This window comes from Ruditapes philippinarum, unplaced genomic scaffold (genome assembly GCF_026571515.1).
Source record: "Ruditapes philippinarum isolate M1 unplaced genomic scaffold, ASM2657151v2 ctg2387_1_1_1_1, whole genome shotgun sequence".
Lineage (NCBI taxonomy): Eukaryota > Metazoa > Mollusca > Bivalvia > Venerida > Veneridae > Ruditapes > Ruditapes philippinarum.
This window is the reverse complement of record NW_026857787.1, coordinates 103,004-121,336: the sequence shown is the minus strand read 5'-3', so window position 1 is coordinate 121,336 and position 18,333 is coordinate 103,004. Positions and strand designations below refer to the sequence as shown.

At 33.4% G+C, this 18,333-nt stretch overlaps 1 protein-coding gene across 2 annotated transcripts; it reads left to right on the top strand.

Annotated features, from left to right (window-relative positions):
* Nucleotides 1-1,372: 1,372 nt before the first annotated feature.
* Nucleotides 1,373-8,294, top strand: LOC132751023 (uncharacterized). Of its 2 annotated transcripts, none has more exons than XM_060741122.1 (7): nt 1,373-1,446; nt 1,767-1,824; nt 3,376-3,431; nt 3,832-3,887; nt 4,197-4,434; nt 5,074-5,161; nt 6,972-8,294. In XM_060741122.1, the coding sequence occupies exons 1-7, from the start codon at nt 1,417-1,419 to the stop codon at nt 8,222-8,224; spliced, it is 1,779 nt and encodes a 592-aa protein (XP_060597105.1). In that variant the 5' UTR covers nt 1,373-1,416; the 3' UTR covers nt 8,225-8,294. The 2 variants fall into 2 exon arrangements, with proteins under 2 accessions (XP_060597105.1, XP_060597106.1); XM_060741123.1 differs by having other exon boundaries at nt 1,374-1,446; nt 6,981-8,294.
* The last annotated feature ends 10,039 nt before the right edge of the window (nt 8,295-18,333 follow it).

Genomic DNA, 18,333 nt, shown 5'->3' with positions numbered 1-18,333 from the left:
CCTCTACAGGTGTTATATAAACCTTCTGGGATGAAAAGTGGCCGAAACCCGGGGGTGACTTAATATAAGCTTGTTTAAAGAAATACATCAAAGTCTTCTGTCGTATTACTTCATTACAAATAGTTTTTGCATTTAGTATTGCCTTGTTGATCTTTATGAAAGTGAAATTAGTAATGGCAATGAGGTTTATAAATAGCTTGCTGTTGGGGGTCATTTATTTTACTTAGGTTTCACCTTGTTGTCCACTATAAAATTAAATAAATCATGTCTCCAACCCTCGGTTCAAATGTGGATGTTGCTTCCTGAAGGGTCACTAAGTGTATAGATGTATAGAACGTACTAGCTCAATATGTTTAATTAATTATGTGAAAATACAATGCCAAGAGGCTTAGAGTCAGGAATCATTTTGCAAAATATATATTTAAGTAATATAAAGAAACAAAAACATGTAGTCTGTTTAAAAACGACAAACCAAGTGTGACTGACATTTGACATTGAACAGTCAATTAAATTTAGCGTGCTTTGACAATATGTAACTCTCTTTTGAGATGCAGGGTCATCATAAGCAGCTCGTTGTTCCTTTTTGTTAGTGTACGTGTTTGTGCGAATGTGCGTGCGTGTGTGTGCGTGCTTGTGTATTTGAGTACGTATTTTAGTTTATACGGGTAAAGAAGTGCGGAACACTGGTTTGATTGACTTACAACCGCTAAAACAATAATTGGAATATGGTCTGTTGTAAAACAGTATCAAACACAAACAATGATAGACGCTAAATTATGAAGTTGATATTTCTGTTTCTGTTTTTATATTAAATCTACTTCAAAGCATTATTGTTGTCGCCGTTTAAAAAGATAAAGTATAAGAATAAAAAGATTGCATCCTTTGAAAATTTATAAATAACAACATAACATGATCGATACAAATCACTTTACCGGTCACAAATATACATGGTAATAAATAAAAATAATGTATAATCAAAGCCAGAAAGATAAAAATTAAACCATAAGGAAATAATTGCATTGGATCTAGATATATATGTTATGTTTACATGGTATGTCAAAGAATAAGAAGTGAGGCGGATATTGAGTGGTATTGCATTTTTTAAAAATTTTCAATGAAGCAAATTGTGTGTTCATCATAACGCGTGAAGTGTAAAGCAAATTTTTATTTGCGAATGTTAAAGCTGGCAAATATGCCCTAGTTCTGAGTATAAGATAATTTTGTAGAAGCTTTATAGATTGATTTATATTTGTCATGTACAAAAGTTGTATCAAGATATATGTTGTTTTAATTTGTCCTGAATAATAATCAACTTAAATCAATAAACTTAAATATATTTTTTAACACTGTAACACTTCAGCGGTATAGACACTGAAGAAGCATTCCTTTTTGTGCAGGGATTGTGAGATATAAACTATGGAAGACTCCAGAGAAGAAAGCTTAGAAGTAAGAATCACTTGTTTTCGACAATGATTTTATAACAGTAATGTTATTACATATTAACACACACCACACTTCGGTCCTAATGTTCAATAAGGGAAAAATGAGGGTCGTGTTGTGTTAGAATTTGGAATAACCACAATTTATGCCTATGCCTGTCATTTCGTACAAAACCATTAACAATAAATATTTTAAAGCTAAATCTCGTTCCTATTCCTCTACTTGAATTCATGTTTATTATTTATAAATTTAGTGCTGCCCTAGATTGAATTATGGTAGGATAAACTTGTGATGCCTTACAGTTTTTTTTAATGCATTATTTTCAGGATGGATGGGAGAAGAGATATGATACTATCCATGGTCGTGTATTTTATGTTCACCCTAGTAAGTTTTATCTTTTATCTTATCCCGATCATTTCCGTTAACGTAAAGTATGACATCTCTTTTTGTTTCATAGACGTTAAGCATGTTCTAAGGCGTATGTTTTAATACACACACAAACGTATAAATCTAAGGGTAATTAATTAATATCGTACCTTTCAGCTGCTAGGTATTTTATGTTATAAGTTATTTTAAAATCCTTCAATGCCTGACAAAGTTACAGCCCGGACACGAATGTGTGTACCTTTAAACTTTAATTGTGCTTAAGTGAACTTCAACATGGTAGTGTGACCTTGATCTTTGAGAAAGGGACGTTATTATTAAACGCGACACATCGTCTTGATGTTGTGGACATTTATGCTAAGTTATTTAAAAATCCTTCCATGCATGACAAAGTTACAGCCCGGACACGATTGTGTGTACCTATTAATTCTAAATGTGATGTGAAACTTCCAGATGTTAGTGTCACATTGACCTTTGTGGTAGAGTCGTAATTCTTAGACGCGACACATTGTCTTGATGTGGAAGACATAATGCCAAGTTATTTTAAAATCATTCGATGCATGACCAATGTGTGAACCTATTGACTCTCATTACAATAATGTAAAACTTCAAAACGATAGTGTGACATTGACCTTTGAGGTCGGGACGTGGTTATTGGACGCCACACATCGTCTTGATGTGGTAGACATTTGTGCCAAGTTATTTCAAAATCCCTTAATGTATAACAAAGTTACAGTCCGACACGAATGAAGTGGGGACGCACAGACGGACCTACGGACGGACGGATACCCGGACGGACAGACATACGGTGCGATTATATTATGCCTGCCTTCGGGGGCATAAAAAACCCCAACAACATCGCAATCATGTTTAACAAGAGTCGAGAGCGTTTAAGTTGACTTTCATCAATGTCAACATGGGAGCCAATATGTAGTGGTGGGGTTTATGTCAATCCAACACGCAATGAGGTTTAGATGTATTTATTTAATAACGAATTAAACCTGCAACAAATGAATAACAATAAGACATCACTTACGTAACACATATTTAACAAGACAAATGCATTTCACAAAATACATAGTACAACATATTACACAACATATATTTATTTGTGAAATTGTTTATAATGTATAAAGGCTTGATAGAAGAGAGAAGAGTTTAATAATTAATAAAAATAAAAAGCAATTATTTCTGTAGAGAAATTACTGAAAAACAGTGAAGGATTAATGTTGTCACTTCAAAAACGAGTCATGGAGTAAAAATTGTTACATTCCAGAACCAAATCATCTAAAAATAACTTGCATACCAAAATCAATCATCCATCACATAACTTGCAAAACCAGTTCAATCACCCATAACAAATGGACAAAAGACGAACATGAACACATAACACCACAAAATATTTGTTCTGGCCTTTAAGGAAATTACTACCGTATTTATTATAAAAAGAGAACTCAAGACTATTTTAACCTTATCTACATTTATTTTAATTCTATAAAAGGTAGCTAAATAACACGCCAGTTTTTGCATCATTTTGCGTCTTTTCTTTAGAAAAAAGGCTGGCCCAGTTGGAAGATCCAAAAGAATCTGGTGTCCAAACCAAAAAAGTATGTTAACTTAAATATATGAACTAAAATAATTTTCCACAATACATGATGTTTTAGTTGTTGTCAGTGTTGTTGTTGTTTAAATATAGTAAGGAGTAAAGTCGAAAGAAAAAAAATGTCAGTGAACCTTAGGTTTTTTAAATTCAACAACACTTAAATATTCTTTGTATTTAATTCGTAACTACAATACACGAGATAGCAACTCTACATACCCAACATTTAAACTGTATATAAATGACCCAGTATCTAGCATGCATCCACACATCCGCATAGGATGTCCTCTTAATTAATATAATCATGTGATCATACCTATATACAATTATAAACACATATTCATGGCATTATCTTGAGTATTATTTTGACCATCCGGAAAATTGACAATTACGATATTAATTTTAAGTATGGCAAGGACTGGATCAACGTCATTGAAGCGGATGCCCCTCTTGACGATTTCCCGTGAGTATTAAATAATTTCTTTTTTTACAGATTAACAACCAAAAAAGAGAAAACATTGAATTAATAATACTTACAAAAAGCTACAGATAAAGTCTTTTTTTTACAAGGACATAAACTGTAACCATTTCATTTCCAGCTAAGGAGTGAAATCTAAAGACAACCAATATAGAGTTCTACTCATTTCCGCGTATTTTCCGTTTATTTTCATGTAGCTCTAACATTTCCGTATTAAGACATCTTAAATAGATACATATCACAGATTCAAATTATATATGCTGTGTTGAACGAACTCGGAAATTCAAATTCCAGGTGGTTCCATGGAAATATTTCTTATGCTAAATCAGAGAAACTTCTGAAATATCAGGAAAATGGAACCTTTCTCGTACGACGAAGTCAATCACATCCAGATTGGCTTGTTCTTGTTGTAAAAAGACCAACGCTTGGAAAACAAGCACTCCAGTTTCAAATCAAGTACACAAATCCTGGTGAATATTTTCAAATTGAGAGGGATGATAATATTTTCTTTAGTATACCAAAACTTATAGAAGTAAGTAAGATAAAATTGTAAATTTCTATTGCTTTTAAGTTCTTTTAAGCATGAACATTTTCCTTTGCTAAAATAAGTGCCAGTGTTGCATTTCCTGTATACACATTTGATATACATGAAATGAGAAGCAATAACCAGTTTTGTTTGTTTATAAAAAGACATATTGATTAGTAATAATATTCATTTGGATATTACTTAGTATTATAGCATAAAATGTTATTTTCAATTTACATGCTTAATTGTTTGAACTAAGAAACAGCATATATATATTGTTTTATAATATTTATAATATATATGTTTTAACATCATAGCAAAGCTTTCCACGTGATTATAGTTTAGCGCGGAGGAAGGTTGTCTAGTACTGGTGTAACTCTCCAGGAACAATGGTTAGGAAACTACCCGCCTATATGACTGAAATAGTGTTGGGAAAAGGCGTAAAATGAAACAAACAAACAAAATCCACATGATTAACAATAACTTATGACGGAAAATCACTACTAAATAGAAGATGCATCATTAAAGCGTTAGCGTGATAAGCGTTATATTCCTATGAAATATCCAAGACCACTTGCTTTATAATGCAAAAGCTGGTATGAATATATGCGCTAAATTATTTATTTGATCATTATTTCGTTTCAGTATTACACTAACCATACCATTCTCAATTTTGGTATAAAATTAACCGCACCATTAGACAAACACGAAATGAACGAAACGAAAAGCAATGGTGAGTCGCCATTTATAGCTAATCAGAGATGCAGATTCAGGTTGAGCTATTAGTATCAAAGGGGGTACTCGGGGTCCGTCGTCATGTGTAAACAATCATCTTCTATTCTGCAAATAATGGGCAGATTTACCTCAAATTTGGTCTGTAGCATCCTTGTGACAGTCACACTTAAATTTGCTCATGTCATTTCAATTGGACCCTTTTAAGAGTCAACAGAGCTAAAGATAGAAAAACCTTAAAACATCTTCTACTACTAAATTAAATTATGGATGATCACCAACATTTGTTTGTAGCATTCTTAGGGGTTTCTAGACTTAAAAAAAGAAACGCCTTTAGAAATCTCCTTGTGCAGAACTTCAGTAAGTGATGGATGATCACCAAACTCTGTCTGTAGCATTCTTAGGTAGTATTTAATCAAGTTTGCTCATATTAATTTGGTTGGCTACTTTTTGGTTCCGCTAAAGCTAAAAAAGAAAAACATTTGAACATCATCTCCTAAAGAATTATTGATGCATGATCACCAAATTTTGTCTGTAGCATTCTTAAGTAATGCCTTATGAAGTTTGCTCATATTAATTTGATTGGCCCCTTTCAGGTGCCGATAAAGCTAGAATAAGAAATACCTTTGAAGGTCTCCTTCCACAGAACTAATTGATGGATGATCACCAATTTTGTCTGTAGCATTCTTAGGTAGTATTTTATCAGGTTTGCTCATATTAATTTGGTTGGCCCCTTTTAGGGGCCGCTAAAGCTTAAATTAGACATATTTGAACATCATCTCCTACTGAATTATTGATGGATTATCACCAAATTATGTCTGTAGCATTCCGAGGTAGTCTTTTATCAAGTTTGCTCATATTAATTTGATTGGCCTCTTCTAGGGACTGCTTAAGCTAAAATCAGAAATACTTTTAAACGTCTCCTTCTACAAAACTAATCGATGGATGATCACCAAATTTTGTCAGTAGCATTCTTAGGTAGTCTTTTATCAAGTTTGCTAATATTAATTTGATTGGCCCTTTTAGGGGTTGCTTAAGTTAAAAATAGAAAAACCTTTGAACATCAACTCCTTTTGAAATAAATGACGGATGATCATTTAACTTTGTTTGTAGCAGTCGCAGGTTGTCTTTTCACAAGTTTGCTCATATTAATTTGATTTGCCCCTTTTAGGGGCCGATACAGCTAAACGTAGAAACACCTTTGAACATCATCTCCTACTGAAATAGTTTATGGTTGATCACAAAATTTTGTCTGTAGTATTCTTAGGTAGTCTTTTATCACATTTGCTCGTATCAATTTGATTTGCCCCATTTATGGGCCGCTAAAGCTGTAATTAGAAAAACATTTGAACATCATCTCCAACTGAAATGATTGATGGATGATCACCAAACTTTGTCTGTAGCATTATTAGGGGCGTCTTTTATCTTCTACTGAAAAGCAGTTGTTTCTGGTGAACGACTCAGGACTCATGGCCCTTTTGTAAATATTGTTTGATGCTTCTTTAGACTTAATTTGTATCCTACATGCAACCTTTCCAATTTTTCCGTACTGCAAAGTTTAGAATTACAATTAACAGATCTTATTTTCCTAAATGTCTGATGGCATTTTAAAAAAGGGCCCAAAAAATCTACAAAATTTATGTAGATTGAGTACCTTAATATATTAACCTTCCCCTAGTTGTCTTGGATATTGATTGATATTTTAAGTTCGCCATTAAAATGCAAACGCTGAAAAAGATATTTTGTTTGAATGGGCTAAGTTTTAACACATGTAACGAAAAAATGGTAGTTTAATGTTTGTTTTTTTATAGAAAATACAGTACCAGATGAGCTTTCAAATGATCCAAAAACAAGAGAACTCTATGAAAAAGCATTAGAGAAAGGGACAGAAAATGATAACACAATACGAGTTATGGTTATTGGTTGTTGCGAGCAAGGCAAAACGTCATTAGTAAGGCGTTTATTGAAAAAGTCAGTTGAAGGAGTTGAAACAACCAACGGTATTGACTTGCATAAATGCACAGTTATCAGCGAAAATGAATGGAAGAAGTTAGACAATGAAGATCTTGACGAAGAAACTGTTCAGCGCTTGGTCAATATTGCACTAAGAGAAAGAACGTACGAGACATTTGCATCGGTTACTCATGGGGAAAAAGGACTGCTTAACAAAGATGAAGAAGCACCCACTTCAGTTACGGATATATCAAGAACAAGAGATAAAAACAAAATTTGTTCAGCACGTGGTCTCGAAATAATTGATATATCTGATGAGTACAATGGCAAAAGAAGAGAAAACGTTAAAGAAAACAAAACTAAAATTGCTGGCGCTGTTGATATTTATGTTAGAAATAAAACAGTCAATTACGAAAATTTAAATTCATTTCAGACTGAATTAAAACGAGTTGAATCCATTGAGGCGGCAATAAACCTTGACAACAATGTTACGCTAAATATATGGGACTTCGGAGGACAGTTTGTCTATTATGCTACCCATCAAATATTTCATTCAAAACATGCTGTTTATGTGCTAGTGTTTAATTTAAGCATATCCCTGGACACAATAATTGAAGATAAGGAGTTCCCATTACATCAAAAGAGAATGAGGGACTATTTAAAATTCTGGGTGGCTTCTGTAAATTCATTTGTTGGCAGTAGGGATGGAATGGAACCGGCTATTATTTTAGTAGGAACCCACACGGACAAACTAAATATGGACAGTAAGGTCGAGGACTATTTTGAGGAGGTCAGGCAAATATTTGACGACAGTGTATGTCTTAATCATATTCAACCTGATCAATTTGCTATTTCAAATACAAGTGAGTCAGAAAGCGAAATTGATGCTTTACGGTCGTATATAACACGTTTAGGAAAAATACAAATGAAAACAAGAATTCCGGCTAAATGGATTCTACTTGAGAAAGCACTTAAAATGAACAAACACAAAAGAATTATAAAACTTGATGAACTTATAGAAATAGACAGTCTCAACAGGCACTATCCAAAACAACAACAACAACAACTGCAAGGCGAGACACGTATTTATTGGTACACAACTGAGGAGTAAACATTCGTTATTACAATAATACTTTTCTATTACAATATAATTCTATAACTCAAGAATTAATCACTCATTAATCATGTGTATTCTATTAGATAAATATAAGCATGCTACAATCGAAAATGCGATTTGCGTCATGTTAATAATCTGATAAAACCTCTAAAGCAAAGCCAGAATGTTTTCAATCATGACGGAAATCGAAAATTCAAACGTATATTTCTTCATCAGAATACGGGCCGCCCACGAAAAACCCCCTATCTTTTCTTTTCATTATTTTTTAAAAACAGGAGGAAACGTGTTTCCGTAGCCTAGTCAATGCGTTAACATTGAAATGCCCCGACTATTCCTAGAAATACTGAACAACGGAAACAGTTCAGACATGCCTCTTAATTAAACAAATAAAAGCATATATAAACATCATTTTGCACAAATGTTATTGAATTTTAATGTAGTTAACGACGTGTACCAAGCGAGAGTCTCTGTAGAACTGACCACTAATCGTACGTACGCACGGTCAATAACTCTTATCACGTGACCAAACTGGTTATACCAGTTTTGATATCGCACCTGTTGAGACAACAGTTCTCCGTCTATACGATGTAACGCGGAGAACTACATGTCTCAACAGGCACTATCCAAAACAACAACAACAACAACTGCAAGGCGAGACACGTATAGAAATTACAAAGCTTGAGACGAAAAACATTAAAATTCAATTAATTATTCATATGTTTATAAAAAAGTATCTATAAAATACTTATAACTTTAACTTTTTTGTAATTGACAATCGACTGCCTAATGAATCAACAATATAACCGTCCTTAGCTATATCAGTTTTCCAACGGCCATGTCTCTTTAAACATCTATCAGACACACCTGAGTTAGCGGCCACCGTAACTCCACTAGCTCTCAGAGAATGTGTACCTAAATTTAAATTTGGTGCTACTAACTTTAATTTAGACAAAATGCATTCCCTAACTCGTGTGTAAGACAACTTTTTATTACTTTTTATAAGCGCCGATACCCCCTTTGACCTAAAACATGGCCTAAACAAAAATTCATTACAGGTTACGTCAAGACAAGCTGCCCTCATATATTTTTTAAGCATATTAAAAGGACATGCATTAGTAGTACCCTTACAAATCGGAACAGATTTTCCTTGCCTATACACATCAGTTTTGCTCTTACGAATGTTTATCACTAAGTGATCATCATTGAATGTTATATCTGAACAAATTAAAGAATTCAGTTCGTTGAAACGTAAAAACCCAGCGAAACCTAAAAGAATAATTGACAGATCTCTTAAGGTTACCACGTCGCTGGAATCTGAAAAATTATCACATAATGTTTGTAACATTTCCGAATCTATTGTATCTTTCTTTTTAACAGGTTCATAGCATTCTCGTTTACTTGTTTCCAATAAATGTTTAACCATTGAATTCGTAGTAGGATCCACATAATCATGCAAAGAATGCATCCATTTAATAGAATATACGGTAGAAGAAATAACACCGTACGACTTTCCGTGATCTAACATGTTTGTTAAATACATTGCTACAACTATAGATGAAGCTGGCTTGGAAACAAAACCATTTTTGACACAATATTTTTCGAAATGTTTGAAATAGTTCATATATTTCTGTCTAGTAGAAACTGCCCGGGATTGTACAATATAACCTGCCATGTGATCAATAACAGTTTGATGTTTTTGAATGTCCACTCCTGCGTTGTTCATCATGCTCCTGATTGAAGGTTTTAAGTCAACACCTATAATCGAAATGACAAATATCATAAACTTCATAAAATACTGTAAAATAGAATACAGTACATGTCTCTATATTGGCACTCCAAACTAAAACCTGATCTTAAGTGCCAGCATACAAAACGCAATTGTGTGTGTGCAAACACGCCGTTATTACCTTTCGCAGTACGTATTATTCCATTTTTTGTAAAAACCTCTGCATTTCTTATGTAAGTTTTAAAATTACGTTTTGTATCAAACAAGCAAGGCCAAAAAAAAGCTGAAGATTTCCACTTTGGTATAATTAATGTGCAACTTTCATTTTCCTTTACAATTTTGTTTATACACTCTACTATTAGCCGAGTGGGGAACTAACCAATTATTATCATTTTCCAGGACTGATCCAAAGCATTTATAGCTTCCGTTCCTGGTACCCACCACTAAGAGTTAAACCTTTCACAATGAGTGTTATAATGAGTAGAAAACCTATCTATTGTGTGTATTACCCAAATACAATCAAAATATCTGAATCAACGATCTGATATTGACCAATCATCACAAACAAGACATCTACTCAAATAATCTGATATCTGATTATTGTCTCTAGGTATCCATTCCGGGCTAATATGGATATTATTTTCTTCACAAAAATCATTGAAACCTAAAGCAATTTTTTGAAGCTCTGCGTTAACACTGCCGTTCAAAAGAATCGATTTTACATTTTGATTATCAGAAAAAACTTTCACATTTTTGTTTTTGAGAAATTGTGCTTGACTTCTAACAACCCTATTCACTGCCTCAACCTCACGCCAAGAAGAACTTTTAATCTGTTCTTCAAAAAGCCAACTTCCAGTGACTTTCGTATCTATATCTATACTTTTCTTTGTATTATCTAGCATACATTTTTCCACTTCCGGGGAAACAGCTGAAGAAATCGGTGATTTCAACATAACATTCGACATGCAATCCACTTCCGGGGATAGCAATGTTCCACTCATTTGAATATTAGAATGTAATTGAGCTTCATTGCTCGGAAAATATAGGTAACCACCATAACCAGATCCACTGGCATCGCAAAATACGTGTATATCGTACACTTTCATTTCAGACATGTATTTACCTGATCCATTCAATTTTCTTACATTTTCTTTCCAGTACATAATTTCATGTATGGCTGATTCGCTCACTAAAACTGGCGAGTCCCAACTAGCCCTAGAGATGATACATTTATACATCTCTCTCGTTCTCAATCTCACTATGTTACCAAAGACAAATTGAAGAGAAATCAGACGTCCAACCAAAGACGCTAACACACGGACTGGTAGAACACTACACTTGTCACAACTTATCTGATGTAATTCAGACCCAATTGAGTTGTCTGTGACAGACATTCGTTCTTCTGTGACAAAAAACTTATTATGAAAAAAAAATTACAACCTAACCATGTGACTTTTTGACAGGAAAACCAATGACACTTTTCTTCCGCAAACAAAAAAACTATTATATAATATTTAATCAATGTACTTTTTACAAATGCACTACTTTCTAATGCTTCTCGGAAATTAATATGACCACCGATGCCATCGTCAAGATACATTATCACCTTATGACCTAATGACCTTAAGTACATGACCAATACTCGGACAGTTTTAGAAAAAATATGCCCTGCGCTAGCTATTCCAAATGGAAGTGAATTAAACACAAAATAAGTCTGTTGACCATTATAGATCCATGAAAAACCTAAATATTTCCTATGAGCTTGAAAAATATCGATGTGATGATAAGCTCCTTTCAAATCAAAAGTAAAAGCAAAAACCCCAGCACTAAATAGAGACTGAGCGACACGAACATCTTCAAACTTGATTTTGAATAGATGCAAAAACTGATTTACATGCCTACAATCTAAAACCAACCTTGCTTTTCCGGCCTTATTATAAGCCACAGTCAACGGATTTACAACTTCAGGCACGTGATCTACTACCGAAATAACATGTTTTTCTAGTAAACACTCTATTTCCGTCGTAACAAAAGACGGATTGTCTCTAGCGGACTTATTATTTTTAAGCATTACTTTACTAGGAATATTTCTAAATGGCAATTTGTAACCATTTTCTATAACGTCTACAATGAAAGAATCGCCATTGATAGATCGCCATTTGCTAGCATGAGCCTTCAATCTTCCTACTGGCGATATTACACATTTAAGTTTTTCTTTTTTAGACCCAAAATGCTCTGCTACTGATACTGAGCATTCACTGTTCAGCTGAGAACAATATCCGTGATTCACAGAAGAAACATTAAGATTTAAACATTTTTTAGGAAATACAACGATTTCATTTTCTGAATCATTTTGGTTCGAATCGCAACTAATTGCCTCATTATTTATTTGTTCCCTGTAATTGTGATTCAATGAATCACTGTCTAGCATATCGCAATGTTTATTAAATAAACAAAATGTACTCATCTTATTATTCAAATTTGTAGTATTTGCTGGACATTCTTTTCTCCAGTGACCCGGCTTTCCACAGTAAAAACATAAGCCTGGTTTCTGTACACCAAATTGCTGCGAAGTGGATTGACTTGTAGCTCGTGCAGGTACACTCCTGGTGTAAGGCTTGGTTCTAAACTTTTTAGACTTCTTATTTTTCTCAGCTTTGAACTTCCTGTCAGCCCTGACTTCAGCTTTATACATTTTCTTTTCATCATCGCTGTCGTCTGCTAGAGGATTTTGTTCATACTCATGAACTACTCTCCACCCCAATTCACTAGCATCCGCCAACTGTATCATCTTTTGTCGGTGTGACAAAATATCCAAGGCTGAAAGAAAAATTTGCCTATTACTAAAAATATTTAACATAATTTCTATAAATAATATAATCTTTATGAGTCAATATAATCAACTCCTGTGATATAATCCTTGTAACTGAAAATCACATTGATATAATACATAATTTTCTTACAAACTTTGAAAATAAAAGAAGCCGTATCTAACAAATACTAATATATTACCGTCATTCGTAGTTTTCCTGTGTTTGCTATACTTTAAAAATATCTCAATCAGTAAACATGCAAAACCCGTGCTACCGCCATTTATAGTATCACTTAATTTATTTATAAATGATACTACTCTAACTTATTCATATCGGCCTGCGCATTACCAACGCAACGGGTTTTAAATCTGTGACATGCGTATGCAAGTTTATAATGTAACTATATCAGTAATACTATAAAACATGAATCCCCTATTTATACATGTTAAAGAAAAGGCGAGTCCACATTAGTCATTGCTAACCATGCAAAAAACATCTATATTGATCACATCAGCTTATAAAATCTTTATCTTTTTTTTTTTTTTTTTTTTTTATGTACTTATGTCCAAAAAGACATTAATCTAAATAAATTTGAAAACAGAAGAAACAAAGATTTTTTTTTTTTTTTAAATATAATAGACATATAATTTTTATATTTATTATCATTCTTATTATTAGCATTACTATTCCTTTAGCAATAAACATATCCCAACAATCTTCATACAGAACAATTCACCTCTAGTATAACAAAAGACACGTGTATCGAGACCACGTGGTCTACACATTAAACACGTAAAAACTATTAGAAAATAGCGAATTTATTAATTGTATCCCGAATTTAAAACTGCTGAATAAAAACCAAGCTTTTGCAAATTGAAAATGCTTCTTATAAATGGAATAGAGTAGAATTCATTAAGTTTTTGTTTTGTTTTTTAAACACAAACCTGTTGTAATACTGCTTTTGGCCTCCTCAATTTTACTGCTATCTAACTTAGACTCGGCTTCATTAAGCTTCAACATAAATTTACTATTATGACAAAACTGTTCTTCGTTGCTTTTCCTTTTAAATTTTGGCTGAGATGATGCCACTAAATTGCTTATTCTAGCAAATTGAGAAGAATTATTTTGTTCACTTATCTTTTCGAACATCGTCCCAATTTCTTGAAGTAAAGACTGCCTGCTTTCTCCACGGTGTCCTTTACAAACGTCCTTGATAATGTCGTGAGTATCTCGATCCATGATAAAAACTTCCCAATGTAGTTAACGACGTGTACCAAGCGAGAGTCTCTGTAGAACTGACCACTAATCGTACGTACGCACGGTCAATAACTCTTATCACGTGACCAAACTGGTTATACCAGTTTTGATATCGCACCTGTTGAGACAACAGTTCTCCGTCTATACGATGTAACGCGGAGAACTACATGTCAAACGGACAGTCCATTACAAACTGACAACTCAAGAGAAACAATGGACCAGATCAAACTGTTTCTTTCATATCATCATTCAAAGGGAACATTCTGTTATTTTGATGAGGATAATTTGTCAGACCATGTTGTCTTAGATCCACAGTTTCTTGTTGATGCTTTCAGGTGCGTTATAACATCTGAAAAATTTTGCAAAGTGCGTCCGAAAATGAGAAGCTTATGGAAGGAATTGTGTACGACAGCAATTTTACGCGCAGACCTTTTTGAAGAGGTTTGGAGACAAGAAAAAGATAACGATTTTTATGAATTCAAACAATTGCTGATAGGGTACATGCAAAAACATCATATTATAGCGGAGGTCCTAGCTTATAATCATAATTCTGGGATGACTGTTGAGCGATTAGGGTTTTTCATTGTACCAAGTTTACTCAAGATTTCAGCCGATGATGACAATATGAGGTTATTTTTGGAAGGAAAACCCTTGTCAACTGTTTCTTTGTGCTACGAGTTTGAAAATGAAACGATGGTGCCCTTCACTTTTCAGACGTGTTTGGCCCGTATAATTGGACGGTGGCCACTGGTCAAGTTCAATGGCAACCCTGTTTTATATGATAATGTAGCTGCATGTGAAATAGAACGAGGACATGCTGGTGTACTGATGCTGTCGAAAAACAAACTCGAGCTTCTTGTTGTTAGTCTCTGTCCTCCAGACAATGTTTAGGCTGCTGTCTGTGATATGTTTCGGAGATACGTAGAGACGGTTATTATCAAACGGATGCATAAATTGCATGACAATAAACATGAGGGGCATTTTATCAGTCATATTTCTGCAAGATGTTTACACCAAGATCATGGGAGCAAGGGAAGTTATGAAACATTTGCTATTGACAATATACAATCATGTAGTGATGAGAAAGTACCATGTCCGGATAGAGCGAGTCACTGCCTTCAGACACACACTATTGTGAAGGAATGGTTAAAGCCAGATTTAAAAGTTGATACTGTTCCGAAGAGAAAATTATCAAATAAAGAGTATAGCACTTTGGCAATGGCAATTGGGAAAGGTTGGGAGCTTCTCGGGTTGCAACTTGGTCTTGATAAAATAATTTTAGATCACATTTGTATGAATAAAGATACTGCTGCAATGCGCATATATGAAATGTTTTTGAAATGGGAAAAGAAAGAAGGGGATCAAGCTACACTAGACGTTATTGTACAAGCAATAGAAGACTGCGACACGGATAATTTACATGTTAATTGGGATGTTTTAAGGAATATTATCAACAGGTTCTGAACTTATTGATACGTTAACTGGTGTGTGCCAAAGACTAGAAAACAGCACATAAAGGCCGCCAACCAAAATAAAACAAGAAATATAAGTTAATAGCATCAACATTGTGCTGATTTTAAAAAGTGATAACATACAATGTAATAAATTGAAAAAAATATTTGAATGAATTTGTCAATATGATTGATTAGATATAAATTACTCTTAAAAAGTATATTAAATATACGTTTTGATGTGCTTCAAAAGTGATTAGTTTCTTTCCTTGTTTATTTAATTGACATGTACATGCTTTGTAATAAGTCACTAAAATTTTACACAAAAAAATGAAAATAAACGAATTCATACATGTTTGTTATTGTTATTTTTACGTTATACCGACTAAGTCTTGTGCCTAACAATACAGTTATAATTTCGTTTGAGATGAATGCTTATACTGTCTATTGACATACTGTTCTTTTATTATTTTCATCTTTAACTATAGGATACACCATGTTTCGGTCAAGATAATTTTAATTTCAGGTCACGTTACTGACCTTTCATATTTACTTGTGGAAGTAGACATAAAAGACCTCTTTTAAATTAGTGATTTCGTGCTTTAGATCGGAAATGAACAAGAACACAAGCAGATGTGTTTTTGATTTGTTTTTACACCAAGGTTAACAGTTTATTTGGTGAAATATCGGTGGTCGTTCCATCAAATCGGCTTCCTAGATAACTAACCGGAAATTACCAATGTATTCTCGAGTGACTGACTACTAAATGAAATCCTAAATGATTTCTCGATCAACGGTGAGAGGAGAGAATTGTGTTGGACTTGTGGCCTGTCATCTGACTGTGGAGAAATCGGCTATTAAAGGTTGGATATTCAGAATGGCCGGTAGACTACCAAATTACCATTTTTATATTGGTTTCTTCCTTAATTGGGACACAATATTTTATTAAAAGGACAAGCAGCTCATAATGTATATAAGTGGTCTTATTGTGGAGTCAAATCGACCATCAACTGTTTGATAGGGTCAGTGTTCCAATTATATATACTGATATTATTAAAATTTCCTTTTTTTTTCATTATAACATGACGTAAATGTTTTTTTTTACATAGAATAAACTTAAAGAATAAATCCGTTTGAAAATAAAACAGATTGGGAGATACATGCTCTTTGTTGTGCGAAACGAAAGCACGGCGCTAGTCCTCTTTCGATAATACAATACATATTAACGTAAGGTTACTGTGAGCTGTATGCTACTTAAGCACTACGTTTCATAAAAATTTCTTTTACAAAACTTTGCTGTTAATATTTGTCTTGCTACATGTAAATATAAAGAAAACAGAAGATGTTGGATAAATGAATTTTCAATACCAAATGTATAGAGTAAAAATACCAACGGAAACATAATTATCATCTTGTATGAAATTATGAATAGATATTATGAATAGATAGGACAAAGAACTGCATGTTCGTTCGGTATATGCAATTGTCTATTATAACCTGAAGGTTGTAGAGGCCTTAGAGGCCGTTGAATAGAAGGAAATATCGAGAAAAATACATAAGAAAGATGTAGGGATGTCATCCTCGCAAATACTTGAATATTGCTTCATTATTTTTGTCAAATAAATGTCATCGTTGACTTTAAAATACGTGCCCTCACCGCAAGAAATTTAAACTCTCAGTTGACACTTCTGTTTTGTCATTATGTCATATGATTTTAATATTCTAACTTGAAATTCTAAAAGGTTGTCGCAGGTAACGACGATTTTGTTGCATTGAAGAACAAATATTTTTTCGCAGCGAAAACATGTCTCTTGCAGAACCATCTACCTGTAAAAAGACACTTATGCATTGCTCAGTGCATTCTTCATTCCAACAAAATCGTGACTTGCAACAACAATTCCTTAATTCCAGTGTGCATAAGTAATGCAGACAATTGAAAAAAAGAGCAAGAAAATATAACAAAGTAGGTATAAAAGCCTTTTAAGAACTTTAATTATGTCTTGGCGTCGGGAAACGACTGGTATAGAAAGGACAAATGAAACGTGACATTTTAATTACCCTAGACTTTTCGAGTTATTTACCGTTCATGCAAAGAAAAAAATTAAAACTGACAGAAATGACGGCAAAATAAAAAACTTGATTATTGACTTTCATCTGTTCACTAACTTTATACCTACGGATAGGCTTAATACATTTTAACAACTACAATACGAAATGTGCACATTTATCCTGGAATTGGATTTGATTTCATACCATATGTTCTGTATTGATTATTCAAGTGACTTGTATGTCCGGAAGAGTGTTTTCGACTTACACATCTTTATTTAAACAAGAGGACCATGATATCTCTTATATCGTTCACCTGATTAAAATGTTGCTTATTAATAATTAAAAGCAGATAAAATGTCATAATCTTAAACTGATATCATAATGTTCATATCTGCACCTGAAATATTGCAAATCTAAACAAGGTTTTTTCCATACATGGTCTCGAATTTGACAACGAAATCATTCAAACAACCTTGTTGACAAATTATCAGGTGATGTGTTTAAATATTTACATTAACAGCGTTAAAAATTGCTTTCCTTAATTTGACTGTGTTGTCTAATGTTTCATCAAAAAAATATCTGACCAGTTTAACGGATATTTGGACTAAAACGCAACAATGTTTTTCAATATTAGATCTATGTGATTTACGTGATCTAGATTTTAACCCCAGATGACCCATAATCAAAACAACCTGTCCAGTTAATGTTGACCAGAACATTAGCTATTTGACTGTTACCAAGTTTTTTTCTATCTATATTTTGGCTGCGTGGACTAGTTTTTAACACTAGATCACCACTATTCGATCT